Source organism: Nicrophorus vespilloides, unplaced genomic scaffold (assembly GCF_001412225.1).
Source record: "Nicrophorus vespilloides isolate i.1.1-1 unplaced genomic scaffold, Nicve_v1.0, whole genome shotgun sequence".
NCBI classification, from domain to species: domain Eukaryota; kingdom Metazoa; phylum Arthropoda; class Insecta; order Coleoptera; family Silphidae; genus Nicrophorus; species Nicrophorus vespilloides.
Window position 1 is genome coordinate 59,103 of NW_017098500.1, and position 26,584 is coordinate 85,686.

General features: G+C 28.0%; 1 protein-coding gene across 2 annotated transcripts in view; it reads right to left on the reverse strand.

The window, feature by feature from the left end:
- Positions 1–26,584, reverse strand: part of LOC108562605 (inactive dipeptidyl peptidase 10) — a 74,088-nt gene that overhangs the window by 29,566 nt on the left and 17,938 nt on the right. Inside the window, exon 2 of one of the 2 annotated variants that reach the window (XM_017921008.1) lies at positions 14,090–14,263. In XM_017921008.1, the coding sequence (XP_017776497.1) occupies positions 14,090–14,155 (66 nt within the window). In that variant the 5' untranslated portion in view covers positions 14,156–14,263. Of the gene's footprint in view, positions 1–1,574; positions 2,177–14,089; positions 14,264–26,584 lie in introns of those variants that run through there. The other variant, XM_017921007.1, reaches the window with a different exon arrangement.

The following is a 26,584-nucleotide window of genomic DNA, read 5'->3' on the forward strand; positions in this document are numbered from 1 at the left end:
AAGCTTGCTTTTCTTTGCAATCGCGACATAAAGGAAAATCATCACCATGTTATGTATGTCGATGAAATGGATTATTTTTGACAATTGTAAGAGTTCGGTGCCAAAATACTCTCCTCATGAATCGATTATGCAACCAAATTGACGAAATGATTAAAGACAGGCCAAATCTCTTGCATTACAATACTTGTCCACATATCGCACAAATAACGTTGGTTAAACTACAGCAACCGTATTGCTCGGAGCTTGCACTGACTATCATTGTTTCAAGGCATTGACCCACTTCTTATAATGAAAAATATTTAATCCCCAACAAGCTGTAGAAAACGCCTTTCGATATTTTCGCTGCTGGCATTAATAACATTAATTAACCTTTAAGATGGCAAAACTGTATTAATAGTTTAAGCAAAAACTTTGGTTAATTACACTGATTTTTTGTTTAAAATAATTAATGAAAATAGTTAATGACTCAATTAATTACTTAAAATATAAATGTAATTTTTTGCAAATTAATTATCAGAATTTAATTGATTTCTTTGATATATTTAATTTAATAACTAATTATTTTTTTTGTATACTTTTGTAAATATGTTAAAAAGATTGAAATTAATTGTACAGTAAAAAGGAACATTCATTAAATAATTAATTACATTTTAATATGATCGTTAAGATTTTGTTTATGATTTTAATTACTTCATTATAAACCAAATATTTATTTTACTAATGATTAAATAAAATTAATGTCTGTAAAATCTTCATCGCTTTCATATATAATTAATTATAATAGGTCAATATTATGTAAACATGCAATAAATTATGTTTATTATTATTAATTATAATAATTAAAAATAATTTATTATTATAATAAATCGACAGCACAAAAAAATATTGTTAAATAAAATTATAAAATTGGTAATTTATAATTTTTGTTAATGATTATATAGAATTAAATAATGAAAAATTTCATGAACTTGTTGAAAATTTAATCATTTATTTTGTAATTAAGTGTAGATTTATGTCCTATGTTTAGATGATTAATCAGTTTTTGTTATTTCAATCGAATTTTCATTTGTAGATTTTGTCTCAAGTGATGATTGAAAAATACCTTTAATGTTAAATAACATCTTAAGTTAATAGCAACAATTTGATTTATTTAAATTTATTTTTCTCTATTTAATGTAATTTATATAATTTGTTAAAATAACAAAATCAACAGTAATATTTTTGTTAATTAATTAATTAAAATATTAATCAATTATAATTAATTTGTTTAAAGTTTCTGACAATTTTGCTGTATGAACAATTTTGACGCTATTAAATTAAAGAAATACATCTTTTATTAATTAATTTAAGAATTAACTTAATAAATAAAAATATTCAGGTAAATATGTTTTGTATAATTAATGTATTTTTTTTTTGATATAATATTTAACAAACATATTATAACAACTACACTAATACTAAAAGAATTGCATTATTTATGTGAATGAATTAACAATATATATATATAATCTCTTTTTTATCAATGAAATTGAAATTTGAATTAATTGTATCTGTTTTTCAAAAGTGCTTTTTACCTCGTAAGCGTATGGAGCGGCAATGGTAACACGCTGTTGGGGTGCGTTTGAAGATTTTTTCGGGGTAGTCTTGAGGGCATTCGGTGGGATAACGTTATTGGCCTCCACTACTTTCGGCGATTTCGGTTGCTCGATGGACATCTTAAGGACGAATTGTTTTAGAGTTTGCAAAGCTTTCCAACAAGAACAGCAACAACAACAAACGGAAAGGGGACACGAACTCGCACAGTTGTCCAAAAAAGTTGTATTAAAATATATGTGTAAAGATCTATCGATAAATGGACATCAATATTAGGATTATATCAATTATGTATCTAAAACGACATTGAGCATAGCACTTATTTAATTACTTAAACGGTTTATTTTTGTTAAATTCTTGTTGTTTCTTTTTAAATTTTGTTACGTCGGTTTCATCTTTGGATCACAGCAAGGCGTTTCTTGTGTTTTCAACGTTTCAATTTAAACGAATCGTGTAGAAAAGCTTCTAGTTTTATTTGTTGGTTCATTTATGTTATGGATGGATGCCGTGTGCGTGGGTGTTGCCGAGGTGCGAACCGTTCGCTAGCACGCGTCTGGAGCAACTGAACCAGAGAGCTTCCCGATGTTCGTCGGGTTGAATGCAAAGACCTGTTCTCGGGGAAAATGCCAATAGGGAAGCCCTGCTCACGCAGCCACACGAAACGTTATCAAACAATCCCCCCTTTCGCTTTGGTGCACTTTGTGATCTTGACTTCAGCAATTACGTTTATTTTTGGAGCCACGAATTCTCCCGGTGGCAAGAAAAACAAAAACAGGACGATCCAAAGGATGTAGCAAAAAAAATAAATAAATATATATGTTGAATTCAATTAAGGTTTGGCAAACAATCCTTCTCTTATCTGCATAGTGCAATTCCGTAATCCATAATTTATTATTCTACAAAAATTGGTGCAATTTATTAACATAGACTCCACAATTCTGCATACTAATAAACCATCTATTAACACACAATTATGAATTATATAAGTATAGTGAACAACATAGTAATAGAAATCAGGAGAGAATAAATTCGGTCTTTCAATGGAATAATGAAATTAAAACTGTAACAATAAAAATTTAGGAAATATATATATTTATCCATATTTGTTAAAATAAAACTGAAAAAATAGTAATAAACCATCTATTAAACACAATTATGAATTATATAACTGTATTGAACAACATAATTATAGAAAATATGACAGAAAAACGTTGGCTTTTTGTCTGGAATAATGAAATTAAGACAGTAACCATATTAAGAATTAATAAGGAAAAATGATCGGTTATATCAGAAAAGTAATGAATAAATCATTCAAAACTGATAAAATATGAATAATCAATAAAAATATTTAAAAAAAAAATACAAAACCTCAAAATTATAATAATTATTACAGCCATGACAATAAAAAATAATATTATTGTATTGAACATTAATAAGACTTTGTTTCAGCTAATACAATTTATTAATTATATTTTTTGTACATGGGAAACCAAAGTTATTTCACTTTGAAATCCAAATATTGATAATATTTTAAGAACGTATTTGCTATGTATTTAGGGTTATTTTGATACTAAATACACTTTACAATAAAATAAGCAACTCTTCCTGCGATTGCTTTGCTCCTACTGAAAAATGCACTAGAAAATACTGGAATAGTTAGAATACAAATATCAGATGGGTCACTCTGACCCATTCACAGTAATACGAGTTAATATGAAATTTCATGAATTATTCAATACTTTAATCATTACTATATTTATTTTATAGTACATAAATATTTCAAAATGTTAATAATAATAATATTTATTGAAACAGTAAAATTACAAAATTAAAAAAAAAAACTTGATTCAATAATATAAATATTATAAATCAGAAAAGTCAACTGTTTCAAAGAGCTATTGACCATAGGTTCGAAATGTTATTATTTCATACTTATATTTTTGATTGAATTATACATTTTCTACATTTAGAATTACGTAAATTTATTGAAATACACTAGTACTAATACAGTTCTAATTGTACTATAGAACAGAATAATTATTTATTCTCTCTTTTTTTGTGTACGTGTAAGCTCATAGACATGCAAATTAAATTCGTAAAAAGAAACTTCGTCCGAAATGCAAAAACGTTTGATCCACCCTTGGTAATTTGCCATTCTTTATAGTCGAAGCACGAAATGTTAAATTTGATTATTATTCGTTTGATCTTTGTTAAGTACTACAGCATCAAGTATATGTTGCTGGGTATTACTTATAATCTCAGTATTATATTCATAGAAAATTATAAATATTGTACACGTTATTTTAACGTTATTTAAAACATAATAAAATTATTACATTCTACAATTTTAGTATTAATAATTAAAATAATAATACACACATAATAGTTTTATTTGTATTAATAGTTTTACATACAAAAGAGAATCCGCTCTAATAATAACATTTTATTATTTCATACTTGTGCAATAATGCAAATGATACATTCATCGCTTTCAACGTTCGGATTGATGGAAATGTGACGTTTAATTAAAAACTAATTACTTAAAACTTGTTACAAGGAAATATACAGGGTGGCTGTATTTTTTTATTTGAAATTGGATTTTATTGAAAAATGTTGGAAAATATTTAAATTTTTCATTCAAAATTTTCGATATGGCCGCCTTTAGCGCGAACTATGGCTCTGAGTTGGTCAACACGCGCAAAAGTGAATCCGCAGAATCTTCCTCCATTCACGTAGTTGTGATGTCCAAACAAAAATTCATAATTTCTTTAATAAAATATAATATTTTTGGAAGATGTACTATCTGTTTTGTTGCATTTGTTTCTTTTGTCGTTTTTTTAGTATTTGTAATTAAGTATTTTGTTTATTGTAATCTATTTTTTCAAATTTATGCAGTCAGTAATGCGGAATTAAATATATATGGAAGTAAAAACCATGATAAAATATAAGTATATTTTGAACTTTTTAAAATTCCCCCGATTTACGAACAAATTCGACTTACGAGCAACCCTTTGCGATGGAACTAGTTCGTAAGTCGGTGGATATCTGTATATTATAAAAAGAAATAAATTATATTTTCTTTCTAAATTTCAAATTTGTGTCAAAAGGAATTTCCTATTGAATAATAATAACATTTATTGCATTATTCATACAAGTTTAAAAAAAAAACAAAATATCAAAAATACATATTGATAATTTATTAAAAAAAATATAATTGGGTTAAGATTAACATGTAGAAATTTGTTAAGTAGTTGTGTATATTATATTTAATATACTTGTTTAATTTATCTGACCTCGATCCACGTGCAAGACGTTTCGTGGCTCATCGCTCAGCAAGTGTTCAATCAATTTTCATAAAAGTGGACGGCATCGAAACTTCAAAATCGCGTTACAAGTTTACGTTAAGTACCGTGTATACACGTTACATAATATAAAAAGAGAGAGTTTATATCTATTAATAACGCACAAGTTACTTTTTATTTGTAATTAATATGCGCGTCTAATTATAAACCACCTATTTTTTATGTTACTGCAATCCATTTGAAAAGTTTCGAAAGTTTTTTTCTTTGTCTGTAATTCAACAGAGTATGGCTCTATAAGTTAAGAAACGTATAACTACAATATTTACAAATCCTACCTTACGGAAAGGCAGTTCCTGAAAGCACATCATTGAAACTAATACGAACCGGTATACAGGAAAGTGGATCAGGGCACTTATTGTACTTAATCTTCATAGCGGACTTGCCAACAACTCGGCAGGTTACAATAGCTACATTTGCAGATGACACAGCAATACTTGCATTTAATGCTGACCCGGTACATGTTGCAAATCTACTACAGCAGAGCCTGGATGAAAAGGTGTAGGATAAAGGCGAATAAAACAAAATCCAGACATGAAATCTATACAAGTATCTGGGAATTCACTTAGATCGTCCCTTGACCTGGAAGAACCACGTAAAGACCAAGAGGAATAAATTGGCATTGCAATTTATAAAACTGTAGAAGAAACTCTGAGATATCCATAGAGTATAAGTTACTAATATATAAAGACTAATATGGACATATGGCATACAGATTTGGAGTTCTGTCTGCAACTTAAAAATAGATATAATACAGAGGAACCAATCGAAGGCATTGAAGTTGATCATAAATGCACCATAGTACAGACACCATGCTAAATGAAGGAAAGCCATCACAAATTACTATCTCAGAAGGGTTGACCAACACAACTATCCATCAACGAAATCACAAAAGATTTAAGCCACAAGATTTACCAAACTGTGTAAAAAAATAATTTTTTTATGTATACAAAATCACAATGAATCAACATGCTTTATTATTTGTTTTTATACAAACTTTTGCATTATTTCTTCAAAATTTTGTTTAGTAAATGTTCTGCAATGCAATTATTACAAACTAAAATATATTTACTGATTATGAAATTGTGGCACTTTTTTATTTGAAATAATTTATGTAATTGCTTCAATAATTCTTATTTATCGTAATTTGAATAATAAAATTTATTTACAAATCACATTTATTTTGGAAGATTTCCAGATATTATTTACTGTATTTGTTAAATTACGGCAGATTGTAAATAATAGGCAATTTAAATAAACTTATATAAAAGTCTATTAAAACTAGAGTAAACTATCAAGAAAATGGGTTTGAAAATGATAGCTTATGGAAAAGCTTAAAGTAGTTTGAAAACTTACTAAAACATATCCTTTCTTGCTTCTGTTTTCTCGTTTATAATGCACTCAACATATTATGTTTCGTAATTCTATTGCTTATATAAGCGAAAAATATTTATTTAATGAAAATATTAAATGGAATTTAGAAACAAAGGTAAAGAAAATCTTACATAAAAATAATTAATTATTAATAATTAATAACAGCTTTTTTTTTAATACAATAAACGAATGTCATTATAACTAATAAATTATCAACTCGGGTTTATTTTACAATTCTTTTAGTCTGTAATTATTAATGCAATAAATAATTTTGTAAATATTGTCAAATCATATTTTATACGGATAAATATTAATTATTATTGGAGCATATATTTGCATTCATGCAATTAATAACGATAATTATAAAATAATACAAATTTAATTGCAAATTATTATTATTTACAAAAAATAAGTCAATATTATATTTTATTTAAACTTAACAGGGAAGTTTGTATTTTAATGAACTAAACTGAAAGTATTAAATCGGTATATAAACTATTTATTTCCAAAGTTATATTCAAATAATTATGGTTAGTTCAATCGTATGAACGAGTCAATAAGCAATTTGTGTACTAAAATACTACACCGATTTCTCCTGAAAATATGAGGAATAGTGTGAAAAGTCACACAGTTATATAAATAAATTAAACCAGATTATAATAAATAAAGTATGGATTTTAATTAAGCAAGCAGAAAAAGCAAAGTTAGAACTTTTCTTTAATAGAAAACTTTTCATTTTGAACTTTTGAAATAATTATACTTTTATTTTAATTAAAATTTTCACTGACTCAAATTTAATTATTATCATTTTTTTTTGCTTACGAATTAATTAATCTTTACATTACTAATTTCATTAGATGTCGTTAATTGAAGTATTGATGATTCAATCCGAAGAATAAGTGTTATGCAGTGGCTGGCTTGTTGGCACGTAATGCTGAAGCCAAATGAAGAAGTGGAAAGGAAGAAAGAAGAAAAAAAAATTGAATTGAAGTTTGCATTTCCATCTAGCGGGGTTTTCCTCAACAGTTCAGTTTCCATTTTCCTCACTTCTGCGTCATTTTCCGCGCTCTCTACCGATCTGCACGATCCTGCCACGAAATATCCATAGATGGCGCAACTTACCCCGAAATTCACTGAAAGCTTTCACTTTCAAAATAATTTAATCATTACAGTGAGCTTGTTTAATCCATCGACTTTGCTTCATTAAATAACAAAAATAAATAGTTTTCGAGTAATTAAGAAAACATCTCTTATCACTCATTATAGCAACAATTCAAACAATTCAAGACTTTTACCAGTAACAAATAAAGTTTTAATAAAATAATAATAATAAACTGTTTAAAGAGTTTTCAAGTTATTAAGACAAAATTGTCACTATCTCTGACTATAATTAATAGTAACTAACGCAATTATAAAACATGCGTAACTGTATATCGTCAGTGGATTAAAAAGGTCTACTAGATATCTTTACTTAAGCTCCCAAACAGTCCGCTTCATAATTTAAGTGTCGTATTAATAAGTGCGTAATTCCATCTGGATCTTACTCAAACACCACAATTTGGGTGTAGTTATGTAATCGTAACTATAGTTAGTTGAAAGTCCTCGCTCCCCTAGTTCTGCAACGCAACTGTTTACACTGAACCGAAAACAAATTACCGATTCATTTATTCAGGACACGAAACGTATAATTGCAATTTAAATTATGCACATACTGATAGCGAAACTTTCTTTACGTTCCTGTATTTTACGTGAGCAAATCCTTTACATAACATTCTCCAGATACGCATTCACAACATTCCAAGATATTCTAATATAAATTGCATAACAATATGACGTTATGCATTTTATTTATCATCTTTTTTCGGATTATTTAGATGATATTAATTTAGGTTTAAAAAAACAACATTGTTTTATTTTTATAAAATCCGTTTTGTAATAGAATTTGTAATGCAGTAAAAAAATGTGTGTTTTACGCAATTTGTAGAGCTTCGATCGATTTATTTTTGCGGCGAAAGGAAAACAGAACTTTTTTTATGCGGTTTCATGAATGATTTAATTGGAAATGTTGCTGTGGTCGTACAGGGAGAATTAATTAAAAAAAAAACGAGTGCATAAAATGTTTTCGTTGTAAAAAATAATTGATTTCGATAATACTTTACGCTTCGAGCCTCATTCGAATATAATTTATTATGGATATTGTGAATTTTAGAGAGTCTGTAAAATGTGTATAATTAATAGAAGGTCAATTAATCAATAATTGCAAAATAAATGTATATATTTTTTTTACATTTGTCTACAGTTTATTATTAGTGAAATAGATAAAATAAATGGTATTCCTATGTTGAATTCAAGGTATGAAATTAACATTAAGTTATATAATAGTCATGGACTTAACTTTGGAGGCTCTGAGCTAAATCCAAATAGGGGCCTTGGACTAAAACCTTTTGGGCGACCTGGGCTAATACTAACTGGAAATACATATAGCCAAAGTTTAGTTGTGTTTATTTTTATTATATTGACCCTTTGATTCAATGGGGCCTTAGGTTGCAGATCATAAAGACCATGTCTAAATCTACCATCTGATCAGTGGAGGAATTACAATGTTAAAACTATATGGTATCTAGGGTCCATGACTTTCATAATGTGGCACTTGGAGAACCACCATCCCTCAGTGGGCTCTATGATTTTCTCTATTTAAAATCAAATGGTAACCTAAAATACAAATTTGTCTAAGTACTCCAAATATGCTATGAAGCCATCTCGCTACTTAAAAAGTCCGTTTAATTTAGGGGATCGAATCATATTTTGAAGGGAGACAAAGATTTGAAGTTCCGCCACTGCATCTGATATTAGTTAAGTTATGTAATATAACTTGGTCAACTTTGGGAGAACTGGACTAAATCCTATTGGGAGCCCTGGGCTAACACTATTTGGAGGCCAAATTAGCCAAAATTTAGTTGTGTTTATTTTGATTACATTAAGCCTTTGATTATAAAGTCTATAAAGACCATGTCTACATCCTCCACCTGATATTAGTTAAGTAATGTAATACAACTTGTTATCGCTGTACAAATTTCTAATCGTTGCGAAAAAATTGTTATTCTCAAATTGAAAATTTACTTTATGTGCACATCGAAAAATTGCGAAGAAAACAGTATAATATTTTACTTTACAATTTATGAAAACGAGTAAGTTTTAGTGATTAAAATTTATTTATAATGAAATTATAATTAATCATCGTATTCAAACAAAGTTTTTGATCCAGAAATTGCACCGGATATATAGATTTTATGAAAATTAGCAATTGATTCCACAAACAAACAATCAGAAACAAATTATAGTAGTAATGATGAAGATATTTTTTTTTCATTTTTAGAAAATAAACATGCTTAAAAAGTAATTTGTTTTTATTTTAATTATTAACGTTATATATTCAATATAGTTTCTCAGACGCCATGCGAGTAACGATGTTACAAAATTCGGCGTGAGTAACAGAGAGTTAAAAGCCATTTTATAACTAGGATAAACAAACTTCTAATTCAATCGCTGCGAAAAATGAATGAATTGTTCTCTATTGGAAAATTGATATTGTTATAAAATATACAGAAAACTTGTCATTAATTTTCATAGAATAAATAATTAAATATTAACCACTTAATAGTTGGATTTTAATGAGAAGGGGAGTTCAAAAATTGTCAGATTTTTTTTTACGTTCTATTAGAAACTTTTCACCAAATAATAGTAAAACAATATTTATATGGAATTTATTCTATAAGTTTTTTTGGTATGATCTTTTGAAACACAACCTTACATCACAATCCAGACAATATTATCATGTCTCATTTCGTATTCTTGAATCTATCAAAAAAAATCTGAAAAAATGACTTTCATGAACAGTATAAAATCTATAGAAATCTAAAAGAAAATTTTCATATAAACAGATAATAAATGTATTTTAATATATTATCAAGAGTAATTGATGTTATCCAAGGTCCGCGTGCTCTTTAGTCGTATTACGTAATATGTTGGAAGTGCGTGGATCCCAGTTGCATGGGACGAACGTGTCCTAAAATCCCAACGGGATTTCTGTCAATTACGTTTCTCTTTGACCAGGAAATACATTGAGATTTGATTACCTCGTAAATACGTGATGGAGAGGAGACACGACAAAAGAAGGAAACGGGGATACGGAAAAAAGCGCTAAAGAAGACACCACGTGGCAACTTATATTTATTTACATTTAAACCTTGTGCTTTATTTTATTTTCATTTGAATGTTTCACATTAATTTGTGTTTAAAAACGTATTTCAAATTAAACTAATTACAAAGAAATAATAAACATTTCAGCGCTCAATCAAGAGCTAATATTTGTATTAGTAAAGTCTTTTGATAATTTCAACGTGTTTATTTTCGGATACGAATAAAACTTAAAATATCAAAGACTCAATAAAACAAGTAGGAAGTGGAAAGTAAACTACGTTCGTTGATTGAAACTTGAAATGAAAATTTTCGTAATAAACAAAATTTAGAAAGTTTTCAGTAAATTGAATTTAATTAATAGTTGTTATTTTCGACTCGAATAACGTTTTCGTAAATTTACCTGGTTGTTCAGGTAGCTTGAATACATTTGCGGTTTTCGCCCCTTATTTATGTAGGGCATTTTCATTACGTTGTATGCACGCATTAGCTTTATTAATTAAGCCCGTGCGACCCCTAATGCAAATTTGAATTTATACAGACTTTTCGTTTGTTTTCTTTCTACTTTATCACCGCATGGTAATTAATATACTTATTTTTGTTGGAATATAATGAAAATAAGCAGAAAGTTTTATTAAAATAAAAAAAAATACAATTTGAAGTTTTTTTTTTAATTACCTTCTTCTTGTATTATAACTTGTTAATTTGACAATTCTAAAAGCTTATATGCATTCAATTAAATAATTATTTAATTAATTGATTCAATTAACGGAAATCGAATTAATTGTATCAAAACAACTAAGTTCATTAATCAATCAATCAATTGATCTCAAATTAGTGTTCGTTCCGTTACAAATAATTAAATTTACAAGGTAATTGTTTAAAATTATCATTTTTATTCATATATACGTAAGAATAAAAAGAAAATAAAAATTCGTTACACGATTTGCTGTATTCAATGAATTAGAATATGTTTATTATTATAAAAATGTAAGTACAACTAAATAATTCTTAATTTAAAAAAATCGTCTTTATTTTAAGGTGTTTGTTATAAATAATAATAATATTAACTATTAGAAAATATAGAATCATAGCACTTTTTTTTATATAACAAATGTATGTGCATTATTTCGTTAACAATGAGAAAGGGTCTCCTTTCACTAGGTACAAATAATAAGAAAATAATTGGGCTATCCATCAAAGTCAAATACAGTGGAACATCGCTTAACGAGTTTAATTCGTTCCAAAATTTCTGGATTTTGACTCGTATAGTGAAATTTATTCAAAAATACACATAGTATGTGTACACACGTTATGCGAAACGTGGCTCGTTAAGCGAGTCAGTTTTTTTACAATTCATTTTGCTCGTTAAGCGAGGTTCCACTGTATATGAAAATGCCATGGATATAAGATAAAATAGGGAAGTTCCATTTTCTTAAAATTTTGTTTATAAAACTATACAACAACTATAAACTATATTCTGAAAACTTTAAGGCACGACAATATCAAATATTATAAAGTTACATTATTATTAGGTAACTTAATAAAATTGTTTCCATTTGTTATAATTATAATATAAAATATTCACTTCAATTTGATTTAGTTGTAATTGTATTTGTAATAGTAACAATTTAGATTTTCTATTTTTGTATGTGTGTATTAAATAACGTGTTATTCTTACAACAATAAAATATATAGGAAGCAAAATGTTGTAATTTGTAATTCCAATAAGAAGCTGTATATTTAATTCATTTTTAAACGAAAACTAAATACAGTGGAACCTAGCTTAACGAGCAAAATTAATTGTAAGAAAAATGATGTTGTTTGTGAACACAAAGTTTCAAAATCATTAAAAATCGACACCAAGTTATACATTTTTTCCGGCAAGGAACGCATTATCGTAATTTACATTAGTTTACAAGGAAAAACGTGTTTCACTATATGAGTATATACCAAAAATTATTGTTTATGATAGTTAACATCAAATTATAAACGTTACTAAATTGACAAATGAACTTAGGCCACTTTCAAAATAAACGTCTCAAATATTATTACATTGAAGACAAATAAGATTTCATTTAAATATCATAAAATTACGTTATTATTACGTAAGTCAACCAAATTGTACTTCTGTTCCCATTCGTTATAATAATATAAAATATTCAATTCAATTTGATATAGATGTAAATAAAAATGATTTTTTATTGCAGTAAGAACTTATATTTTTATTCTTGTATTTATGTATAAAATTGTGTGTAGCTACTTAAGTATTACAGAAAATTATACAACAAAAAAATAACAAGTAGCCAGGAAAATTATGTAATTTGTTTTTTGTAATTGTAAACTTAATTTATTTTTGAACGTAAACTAAAAAAATATACTAAGATCATAATACAAATTAAATCTGTAGCTAAAATTCGATTAAAATATCATAAAGTTACATTATTATTACGTAAGTCAACCAAATACTACATCTATTTTATTCATCATAATAATATAAAATATTTAATTCAATTTGATTTAGATGTAAATCAACATGTTTTTGTAGTAGTAAGAATTTATATTCATATATATGTGTATAAAATTTTGTGTAGCTACTTAAGTATGACAGAAAATTACATAACAAAAAAATGATATGTAGCGAGGAAAAATGTGTATTATGTAATTTGTATATTGTAATTCTAATAAGAAATTGCTTACTTGATTCATTTTTAACGTATACTAAAAAATATACTAAGATCATAATATAAATCTGCAGCTAAGATTTGTTTTAAATATCATAAAGTTATATCATTATACGTAAGTCAACCAAATTGTACTTCTGTTTCCATTCGTTATAATAATATAAAATATTCAATTCAATTTAATTTAGATGTCAATAAACATGTTTTTCTAGTATTTGTGTATAACATTGTGTGTAGCTACTTAAGTATAACAGGACATTACATAATAAAGAAATAATATGTAGCAAGGAAAACTGTATATTATGTAATCTGTATTTTGTAATTGTAATAATAAATTGCTTATTTCATTCATTTTTTAACGTAAACTAAAAAGAATATACGTTTCTTGAGCATTTTCTCAAAAAACAAAGTTGTGTCTCTTTTCCATATAAGACTTAGATAATAAACAATGTTAATTTTTTTCTATTACTATACAAAGTTGCTTACTTAATTAATTATTCAATTTTTACCCAAACAAATTTTCTTTATATTTTCTTCGAGAAATTAGAATTTAATTAATAAATTAAAAAACTAGAATCTAATTAAGTTCAATAATTATGGTGCAAGCAGTATTTACTATTATGTAATATGTAAACAGATAAAATCTGTTTGTTAAAAGTCCTTCAAATGCAATAATAACTGATTATTTAATCAGTTAAATAATAATAATGTTTATTGCATTAGTCGTTCGTTTATTGCGTTAGTTTTCTTTGATAAGCATACAATTTTATGTTATATAATAAATTGAATAAAAGAAAAAAAAAATGATGAAAATGTTAAGAGATTGAATATAAATGATTTGTATGAAATAAGAGATGAAAGTGTGTATATTTATGTTATTACCTCTTGGGTGTCGCCCTTTTTGCCGCAACCGCCGTGGCCCGTTCCTGTACTTTGAACGGTATTCATAACACATCAAACGAGGTCTACTCTCTGGTCGCACGGTCTGCGGATGCCCGTTCCACGGGTGTCTGCCGCGGACTCCTGGTGCGTACGTGCGCGATCTCCTCGATTTCTCTGATCCAATCCGCAAATATTTAAACCACAATTATCAGCAAACCAATAACGAAAAAAAAGACAAAACAAAAAAATAAAAAGATGGCGATTTTATTGCCGCACACTCAAAATATTTTCATTTAGTTTCGAATAAATACTGCTCCACAGCATCAACCGTCACTGTTTACTCCACCAGATAAACAGAATCCGCAATTTATGTGTACAACATCACAACTCACGTACTTATTTTAAGAATAATCTTTCCTTCTTCTTTTTTTTCTTCAATCTGAAATCTCTCAAATTTGTAATCGAGTGTAATTACTTCGAATTCGCAAATTTAAACCCATTTCCAATTATAATTTGTGATGGATCGGGTGAAAAATATCGTTTTTTTCGCTCTGCAGCTCCAAATTTATAATTCAGGCGATTGGGGGCAAAATCACTTCCATCCGGCCATAAATCTTTACGTTCCATTTAGCAGACCGCCTCTCTCTCTCTCTGTGAAATTACCCATAATGCTTTAATAATCTTTCGCGTAATCGTTTAGATCCAGATTTTCATCGTTTTGTACAGTCTTTTTCAATGAAAATAACCAAATATTTCGAAATTCTATGTAAATATATTACGTATATTAAAATTATAATGTAACATTTATTTCAACAAATCTCCATACTACCAACTCAACAAAATAACATAATAAAAAAAATAAAACCAAATTGATCTACTGCAATCAAAATAGGTGGAACATAATAATGATTTGACAACCACCAAACAGCCCCTATTTCAATGTCTTCGATTTGAGTTTCTTTAACTTTATTCAATAATTACAAAACAAAGTATTCATGAACTCATTGAGGCCGTATGTAAAAGAAAAAAATGACGAAAAAACTAGACAATGTTTTTATTATATTGCAGAATTGTATGGAATTGACCATGCTTCATAGAGGAGGCAACGATTACAAGCTTCCTCACATCAGCAACATTGTTAGCACGTCAGAAACTTGACCGTCTATACTTATTAATTTGTTAAATGTTACTCATAACTGTTAATTTTCAAATGTTTTCCATTTTTTCTTATAGTTTAGTTCTGAAAATACACGGTATATATTCCTATATTATCCTCATATATTTTTTTATGATATTGGACACTTAAATTGGAACGGAGGAAGTAATATTTTTGTGCATGTATGAATATGATAAAATGTAACTAAAAATAATTGAATAATTTTATACCTTTTTGAAATGCTTATATTAATAAACCTACATTTATATTAGTTTTATTATTTAGTTTTCTCTACAACTATATCAATAATATTATTTGTTTGTATTATGTTAGCACTTGTTATTTTATACATGTGAATGTAAATAAGTCATAACGAGTAATACCCATAACGAGCTAAACAAATTGTAACAAAAATTACACTTTTCGCATAAAAAGTGATGAGAAGAAGAGAAGTCCCGGATTGTGCGCCTGTTACATCATTTTCCAAACTTGTCTTCAGATATATTATGAGTGATTTTTTTTGTGCAAAGTTTAAAAATTCTTGCAAAAATGTCCTCGAATGAAAAGCATCAGGAAAACAGAGAATAAAAAATAATTAGATCATAATAAACTAATTATTTCGATTTCATTGTTTTCTGCAATTCGCATTCCGCGATAGAAAAAAAAATATGATGATTTACACTCCTTAACAAAGTGTATACAATTTTCTTTGAATTATATAATAAAATTTTCCGTGAGATTTTTTTTTCGACATGCAATTTTACATTAATTTATGTAGGAAAAATTGTTTCGTTCAACGAGTTTTTTGCGTCAGGAATGGTTTAGGTTCACTGTAGGAATTCATTCAAATAGATTTAATATTGTTATTACGTAGTAGTTTTTAATTTACTTTCAATCTTATCACAACTAACAAAGTTATTTCAAAAGTTAAATTCAATTTTTTCAGTTGAAAAAAAAAATAGTTTTTCTAAATGTATATTTTAATGTCAGTTTGTATAGAAAATATTGCTATTGAAAAGCTGTGTTTGAAGATCATTTTCTATATCCAACCCAATCTCCCGGGATTAGATTGGGTAAGCGGTGATTGGACAATTAATTTCGTGATGTAATTAAGTTAATTAATCATCAGGCGAAGGCCGTTTCTTCATAGCGAAAACCAAAATAATTGTCCAATTAAAGTGAGCCTCGAGCTATCGACCCTAAATTACTTCTGTAACGATTAATATCTTAAAATTTTCAATAAATTAAACAGAATCATCGATAACAAGAAGCAATACTGTATTTTATGAGCACATACTTGTATTATATTTGATTATATTATGCAATGATATAATCAGATATTAACTACAAAGATTCATTTATATTAATTAAGATGTTCGCATATGACAAGTTTAAAGTTGGTTATTATATCTATTACAAGAAAATATTTACATATATAAAGAAACATCGTTAGGTTTTAGAAGTCAGTGGTCTCAAAAGGTCATACATTCAAATGATGCATTTATTATAAAAAATGATTCTTACAGTTTAAAAGACATATAGATATGAACAGAGATTATGTGCGCGACTGATATTGAAGGGAAATGAGATAGTACAGATTTGACATACGACTTGCATGCAATTTGCGTTTGTCACAACTATTAAAATGTACTTTACTTTAAATAATGCTAATCGATTTGAATGTAATATTCTATATTATTGTTTCATTTTATGTTTCTGCACTAAATATAGCTGAAAACAATTTTTCGCTATACAATAATTGCAGAAAGCATGCCATGACCTACAAAAAATAGCGTCTGAAAAATACCATTTCCGTTACGTTACGTTTATTTGCATGGAAGAAACGTATTTTAGATCGAATCCCACGTTACAAATACATATATCTTCCGACATACAAAGTCATTTGTTAAAATAAACAAAATCGTCCGTATTTTCTTACATATATTTGAAAATGGTGAATCCAATATTTGATTTACACTTGTCGTATCAAATTCTCTTTTATTTGTCTATATTTACATGTTTTTGTTGTTGTATTTACTATTTCTTTAAAACATAATTTCATATTTAAAATTTGTATAATCTGTTGACAATTATTGTTCAATGATACTTTAAGAAATGTAAAAATAGATAAAACTATAACTTTATTTAAGATAATAATAATTTTGGTAAATTTAAACTGATAATTTTTTTTTGAAATAATGAATTAATTAATTATAAATATGTCCAAAGTAAATAACCTGATGGTTGTTATACTAAAAATACTGTAATCATGTTTCTACAAATAGAATTAATAAGATTAAACTAAATCTAGATAAAGTTAATGGAGTGGAACGTTTTCTATGTATATCCGCTTCTATTTTTATAAAAGTAATACTGTTAATGTAAATAAGTGTATATATACATAATCAATATTTGTTAGGGAAAATATATAAGAAAATGTATTAATTTGTTTCAACGAACGAATGTATATTTTTGTGATAAACAAATCTAGGATAATTAAAACAATAAAGTTAGTTACGATAAAATTATTATAATTTTAATGTATTGATGTATTGCCATTAGCCTTTCTTCAATATTTTTTTTCACTAATCAGATCAGTATGAATTCTTTGGTTTAATATGCTGGTTTATATGTTACAATTTCTGCTGATGTTATTACTTCTATTAGATAAGTCATCTAAGATATAGGTTTGAAATTTCGTTTTCTTCTTATATTGGGATTTGCGATTCTATTGGTCTAAAAACGTTGGTTAATGTTCGTCGAAATAAAAATTCATTTCGCAATAAGTTTTTGTATTCTTATTTGCGGATGTTGGAGCTTCTTTTTATCCTTCCATAATGACTTGTCTGTAATTTCTGTGGGAGTTATTTTTTCCAGGTAATCTTTTATCACGTCATTTTGAATATTCTTTAGTAATAACTTTATTAGTTCCTCAATTCAGGTTAGTTTTTTTCGTTGATCATTCTTAAGTTCTGAAATTTCCTTCTTAAAAATAATAATAATAATCTATTATCGATTTTATTTAAATGATGCAAATTTTAAGTATTGTTTTAAATATATTTTCAATATTTGGTTAATCATATAATTAAGGAAGTAGCAAGTTGACTAAACGTAAAAAGACAATTTGCAATATATATTTTTTCAGGAGAAATCTCGTTTTATTTGAACTTTAACAATCGACAGTAATCTCGCACGGCTACGTGCATAATTTGGCAGCGAAATCGCTCGGAAGCCAACGGAATAAGGGAAATTCGATAATAGGAAGAGAAAGAAAAAAAACGCGAATATATCGAAGGACTTTATAAAATATACTAAATTGCGGAGGTTAAAAAAGCATGGAACGACATTGTACAACTTTTTTTTCGAACTTTTTCATTTTCTATTTTTATTTCACTCGCTCCTGCGCTCATTTCGTCCTAGCTGGAATTCAATTCGCAATTTACATTCTGCGTCGCTCTTGTTATTAAAATATACGCCATCTCTTTTGCATTCGCTTCGGGCGCGATAAAAAATTGAATATATGTGTGTAGTGGCGCACTTCCGTTTCCGACGTTATGTATATATTTAACATCGGGATAAGATAAATAAATAAATAAATAAACGAATGGAATCAATGGAGCGTTTATTCTCCTGGCGCATCCACCAAGTACAATATGCGTACATTTCCATGTCTTTTAGAATATTCAATGGGAGGAAGTCCTTTAAAGTCAACTGCTATGGAAATATATGTTGTTTTTAACATTTATATTCAATACTTTAGGAAACAGAAGTTTCTTTTACAGTTTACGAGAAAATTTCTAAAACGTGAAAAAGCCTTAATTTTTCTTTTTCAACTTTGAATGTGAGTTACAGCTAAATTAGTGATACCATAGCAATATCTGTATTCTCTCTACGTTCACCAAACATCTAGCTTTCAGTTGCATTTTCTGAATCCATTTAAGCTTTTATAGTTTCCAAGAAAACACTCCTCTTTCGAACGTTAATTTTTCAAATTTGAACTGTTAATTAAAATGGTATTTTCGCGTTCGAAAATTTTAATTCACTGTATTAAAGAATAATTCTTTCGCTTTCGTTTGCTATAAAATACGTAAGTTTTGGTCAATTAATAAGAAAGTTATTAAGCTTTAATGAGTTGGCGGTATTCGACAATTCTCGAAAATGCCAGAAAATTTAGATTTGCACCAGAAGAATGGATTAATTGTTAATAGTCATAAGGTAAGTAGTCAACAATCATCGATATACAATTGTTATTATTTTAGGTGGCGCTGATAGCAGCATGCCTCTAATGTATAGTTGATGACCTTAAGTTCCCCAGAAAGTGGAAAGCATTATTTACAAGCAGTTTTACAAATAGTGGAAACATTAGTTGCTGAAAGTGACTAAAATATTACTTTAGATCAACATTCATGTTCAATACAGGCCACGAAAACGTTATTTTCCCAACTCATTTGTGAAATACCAAAGTTTGTTAATCAATTATGCAGACACCATTCCAGCTACAAACTAATATTTTCAATTTTTTAAAAACTTGGTTAGGTTTGAGGTTAGGTTAGGTATAATAAAATCCTATTCACTTTTTTTTCCAATTTCTACAGCTCATAGCAGACGTCTCCTCATAGCACGTAGATGCCAATAGGCTCGCTGGAAAGGTGAGACATTCACCTTTCAAATGAGTGGTCGATCATGTAATTATCTTAAGTGGTTGTCAAGAAATTTATGAAAATGTGAAAAACCTATGTAAATATTCTTATTTTTTTAAAAACTAGGTTAGGTTAGGTTTGAGGTTAAGTACAATTATAATTATTCGTTAAAAAGTAAATATTCTCTGATGTACATCGATTTACATAAGTAAATATAAAAACATGTATATTTAAATATTATTCAATATATTGCATGTTTCAAAGTAACATCACTTTAAGCAAAAAAAAAAACATGAGTAAAAACGACTGTCATTCAACATTTTAGCGAGCAGAAAGTTCGTGTTTTAAAGTTTCCGATTAGTGTCAATTAGTTGATGTATTGCCAAGCGGCGGCTGAAAATGTTACCACCGTTGAAACACGAGAGAACTGCAAAAATCGACGAAAGTTTGCGTTCGTTCATGTGATAGATTATACTAAAAACCCCATATAACATCCTGAACATATGGAGGCCTAATTTGTAATTAATATAGAATCGCATTTATGATATAATTGTATTATTATAGCAATCATAGTTTTAGTTATTCTGTGAATTTGAAATTGTATTTATATTCCATTTATTTTGTTAATTATCTAATGATTTTATGCTTTAATTGTGTTTTAAATTATATAAATATACATAATTATTCTCGTAATAAATAAAACTGCTTGATTTCAAAAGAAAAGCATATAAATTGGAATTTTTGCTATGTTTTAAAATAGTATTTGTTGCTTTTTCAAATTTATTGTCGTCAAGATATAAATTGATACTCTACTCTATACGACAGATTTTTTAACCTTTAACTTCTTTGAAATTCTCCATATTATATAATGATGAAACAATTTCTTGTACGTCTATTTTCACAAATATAAAGGTAAATAAGTCGTTTTTAGTTTCATCGTATTTTATTTTTTCTTCACTTCATCCATGAAGTTTTTTCTGTATTACATGATTGAACTTAGAGTGGTCTCAACCCTCCAGATACCACTATCAAACTTTAACGCTGCTTCAGTATTTCAACACATCTAAAAAATAACAATACTAAGAGAACAAAAAAATGAAAGTATTGTCTAAATTCTTTGTTACATATTATTATTTAATTTTTTGACTGTAAATGCAAATGTAACTGAAATGTATTAATTGAATATGAAATTGAATTAATCGCTAATCTCTTTTGGCTAAATACAATTTGCAAATTAATGCAGTGGATAAACTGAATTAGGACGAAGACTAAACCAGTGGGAATTTCAATCCCGCTTGGACCTGTTTACAAGGATATTCTGAATCCCAAAATGAACTTGGTTTATGAAATTCAACCGCATCTTCAAACATTCATTATTATCAGTGACATCGATATTTCCAAAATTATCTATAGAAGCTTTTAATAATAATTTATAGAGAAGTTTTAATTATTCAAACTAAATTATTTATAAATAATTAATCATTTATTTATAAAATACAAATACAGCTTAGTGCGGCTACGATCAGTGCGGATTCACTTAAAATTTTAAAATAAACTAAATTTTATTTGAGTAATAAAACACAATACTTAATACAATCACAATAATTAATAAATATTAAATTTATATACTTTACTAAGATCGTTGCTTTCTATTAGTTTTTGTTGTTGATAAAATTAAAAGTCATCTGGTGTAATAACTATTAATATTTTATACGTCTTGTTTCGGTTGTGCGAAAACAAGTTAGTTCAGTTATACATATTTAATATAATTTCATCCCCTGAGAGATCCGACCACGACGGCGGATTTAAGGGAGGATAACCCACGATGACTTGTTTAAAATTTCATAACTTATACTTTGAACAAGATTTGTACGTAAAATGAGAAATCGACTACACTAATTTGAGATTAATTGTAATTAGTTTCTTACTATGATATTAAGTTTATAATGTTATGTTAACAATAGGAAACCACCACAAACGATCTTGTACGTGACCCAAAAAGTACAAAATCAAACATGTGAGTCGATGTTGTAGTTATTTATAAATATTTTCTTCATACGCTGTACCCAGATCCGTCCTTAGACCGAGGCCTAGTCCCAGGACAAAACAAAGATTTCACTAGAGTTGCGATTTTAAGTTATAAAAAAAAAAGTTTATAAAAAAATATTTTTTGCTCTGCGCCCCTCACTTGCTTGGGATAGCCCTGACTGTACCAAAGATCAGAGGTCTTCGTTTTTTTTCAATTTATTGATGTATGTAATGATTATTTGATCGTGCAACAGGCTTATGAATTTTGTAGTTAGTTAGTAGGATTTCAGCAGCTTATCGATTTCTTATTTAATTCTGACGGCTGAGATCGGCTTCTTGAGACTTTGTCTATGAAGCAGCTTGGTCCTCGAAGTTGTAAGCCCACTTCGGTTGAAGCGGCGACTTAACATCGTTAACTGATGGGTAGGATTAGAATTGCAGAATATCTGAACGATTGCTGCTGACTTGAGATGCTGGATTATCTCAGCATCGGTGATGTCCAGGTACAGGCATCAATATGAGCGAGGTTTTGTGTCCTTAAGATACGCCAGGACGATTGTCTTGGGGTTGTTGCTCTTGAGAACAAACCAAGATTTGGTCTCCAATATAGAGGTTTATTTGACCACAAATCAGTTGTCTCCTGGTAATTGGTTGTCCGGTGGTCAGAGATAACGTGTTTTCGTATTTGTTGTTGTAGTTTCCGATTGAATTGCTGGTGTCTTGAAAGTGTTGGAATCACTCGACTGAGAGATATTGGTATCGGGTTGACGAATTTACGGATTCTTTTTTCGGTATTCGGCATTTTCTGCATTCCGTAATTTACTACTGATTATATTTGCATAGAATAAAAATAAAAAAACATAAAATAATTGATTATTCTATTGAAAAATTATAATTATCTGCAGCAATGCTCAAGTGAGACGAGTCAAAGGCAGCATACAATTATAATTAAGACTGAAGGCTACTATTATTATTTTTATTATTTCTCTCCTCTTTCCTCACTTTTCAACAGAGAGAAATTCTAATTGAAAGTTGCCCCGACAAAGAACTTCCCTTTCTACGCGAAATGAACTTTTGTTTAGATCTCGTTGTTTCTGGTTTTAATTTTATCATTCCGACTTATACCCACACATAGATAATGTCTGCGGTGAAACATGTTGCACTTCCAATTAGATTTTACGTGGTTTCTGTCTGACCGAATACGAAGAAAAACAGAAACTTTAGTAAACGTATCGCACATAACTTTGTAATGATTGCATTAAGCTTTTGTTTGGAAGCGTGAGCATGCAGATATATACAAGAAACGTCTTCCAAGCGAATGAAACGCTGCAGCCGCAACAACGCTTAAACAGTCACCATATTCATAGTATTCATCCAAAGTTTGCTAATTCAATTATCCTTGTTATTTCATTGGATCGTAAACTAAACAATTATTTGATTAATGCTCTATGAATGAGAAGAGAGATTGTTTTACATTTATAATTGTTTCTCTTTATTATTAATGTGCATCATTTGAATTAATTACAATTATAATTATTTTAAATTTTAATTATATTAATTACAAAAACAAATATAAAATCTTAATATAGTAATAAATAAAATAAAAAGTCAAGAAGTAATTCACAAGTTTAGTTTTGTTTGTATTGTACTTTGCTACAAGTTTAATACAAAGATATTCGCAAAGTTTTCCATTAATTTTTGTTCAACTGCGAGGAACAAGTAAGGAAACGTAATGAAAATTGGTCATTATGGACGAAAAATAAGGGCTTCCAATTAATCTTCACTTGATCCTTTGAGAGAAGATAATCAATACAGATGGAATTGATTTTAACGACCAAAGTTACTACTATAAAATTGGAAAAGCCGATTTCTAAATACGAAGGATGGAAAATAATTAGACTCAAATGTATGTGATTTAAAATTGATGTTTAATTAATCTCATAGATCTAATTCCTAGTGTTTTTGCGTTTAATTCTTTTTTGTATTATACTACAAGTTTTTTGGATATTCGCAAAGTTTTCCATTCAGTTTTGTTCAACTGCGTGAAACAAGTAAGAAAACATAATGAAATTTGGTTTTTAAGGAAAAATCAGAGCCGATTTCTAAATACGAAGGATGGAACAAATAATTAAACACAAATGTATGTGATTTTAATGATTAATTGTAATTAATTTGATAGATAGAATTCTTGGATTGTTTGGTATTTAGTTTTCTTTTTTTGTATTATACTTTGTTACAAGTTTTATGGATATTCGCAAAGTTTTCCATTTATTTTTGTTAAACTGCGTGAAACAAGTAGGAAAACATAATGAAATTTGGTTTTTAAGGAAAAATCAGGACTTCCAATTAAACTTCACTTGATCCTTTAAGGACCAGTCTTGCTATCATCAAATTGGAAGAGCCGATTTCTAAATACGAAGGATGGAACAAATAATTAAACTCAAATGTATGTGATTTCAAAACTTTGATGATTAATTGTAATTAACTTGATAGATAGAATTCTTGGATTGTTTGGTATTTAGTTTTCTTTTTTTGTATTATACTTTGCTACAAGTTTTATGGATATTCGCAAAGTTTTCCATTTATTTTTGTTAAACTGCGTGAAACAAGTAAGAAAACATAATGAAATTTGGTTTTTAAGGAAAAATCAGGACTTCCAATTAATCTTCACTTGATCCTTTAAGGACCAGTCTTGCTATCATCAAATTGGAAGAGCCGATTTCTAAATACGAAGGATGGAACAAATAATTAAACTCAAATGTATGTGATTTAAAAACTTTGATGATTAATTGTAATTAATTTGATAGATAGAATTCTTGGATTGTTTGGTATTTAGTTTTCTTTTACTTATTATACTTTGCTACAAGTTTTATGGATATTTGCAAAGTTTTCCATTTATTTTTGTTCAACTGCGTGAAACAAGTTAGAAAACATAATGAAAATTGGTCTTTATAAAGGAAAAATCAGGACTTCCAATTAATCTTCACTTGATCCTTCGAGAAAAGATAATCACTACAGATGGAATTGATTTTCACGACCAAAGTTACTATCATCAAATTGGAAGAGACGATTCCTAAATACGAAGGATGGAACAAATAATTAGACTCAAATGTATATGATTTAAAAGCTTTGATGATTAATTGTAATTAATTTGATTGATCGAATTCTTGGATTGTTTGGTATTTAGTTTTCTTTTACTTATTATATACTTTTCTACAAGTTTTATGGACAATCGCAACGTTTTTTATTCATTTTTGTTCAACTGCGTTAAACAACTAAGAAAACATGAAAATTGGTCATTAAAGAGGAAAAATTAGGACTTCCAATTAATCTTCACTTGATCCTTCGAGAGAAGATAATCACTACAGATGGAATTGATTTTAACGAACAAAGTTACTATCACCAAATTGGAACAGTCGACTCCTAAATACGAATGATGTTGGGCGCTTTTTGAAAACATATTTAGAACCAATCGATGAATCATACTAAGGAATTGATTATTAATACGTATGAATATATAAATAAATGTATCGATTTCGCGAAATTCACACACGAAATTGATGGCAATGAAACGAGCAGTTTTCTCTTCATTTCCGTTCATTACGAATCGATTTTCAGCAGGTTTCCAACCCGCACGTCGCTAAGATAATTCTGCACCAGGGTGCAAATTACATTACCCAAATTAGTTCCAAATCGAATAAGCCAATCAAAATTACTCGCAAGTACTAAATAATTATGTATAAATAATAATAATAATGATAATATAATAAGCAGAGATTTAAAGGTTGAATATTTGGTTTTATTTCGTTCATTTGCAACTGTCGTGTCTCGCGTAATTCTTTTTGACGGATTTTCGTTGCTTTCGGAGCCGAAGGATTTCCGACAATTTATTCTCGCGACACTTGGAAGGAGGACTAAAAAAGAAAGAAGCGAGCGAAACATACATATGTAAGGAGAGTTTTGCGAGAAAGAGCAAAGGATAAATCGGGAGCACTGCGCTTGTATAACAACATAAGCACTACATAAATCTCACGAATTTGCATAAAATATGATGCACTTCATAGAAAATTAAACTGAAAACGTTATTTGTAATAGCGGACATAAAAATGAACGACCGCGCATAAAACTTCCTGGAATTTTATGCAAACTATTAGGTTTTTTTATATAAACATTTACTTGTCAGTGAATAACGTTTATAAATATAATTTATTTTTATTAATTACAATATTTTGTCGCTTTTTTAAGTATTTTTTATTTCATTTTAATTATAATTTGTATTAATAAACGTAAACTATTGTAAATTTTCTTTAATTGATTAACTGTTAGTTATTAGTTTCTTTTTAACTTTTAATATATGATTATCTGTCTACGGCCACAATTAAAACTAGTTTTAAAAACTAACAATCAAGAATTGTATTACAAGAAAAATAACTTAATCCAAGGTATTTTTATTCACTTAGCTCTGTGAGTTCTCGATGCTTCTATTCATGTGATTTTGTAGAATTTTTTGATGGGATTTGGCAAATCTAGCGGTGATATTTAGATCACGATCTACTGACCTTCATCGTACGAATAAATGGTGTATATATTATTTTTATAATGAAAACTAAGTTAATATACAAAATTGATCAAGTACTTAGGCACATTTTGGGTAACACAGGGAATTGCTAT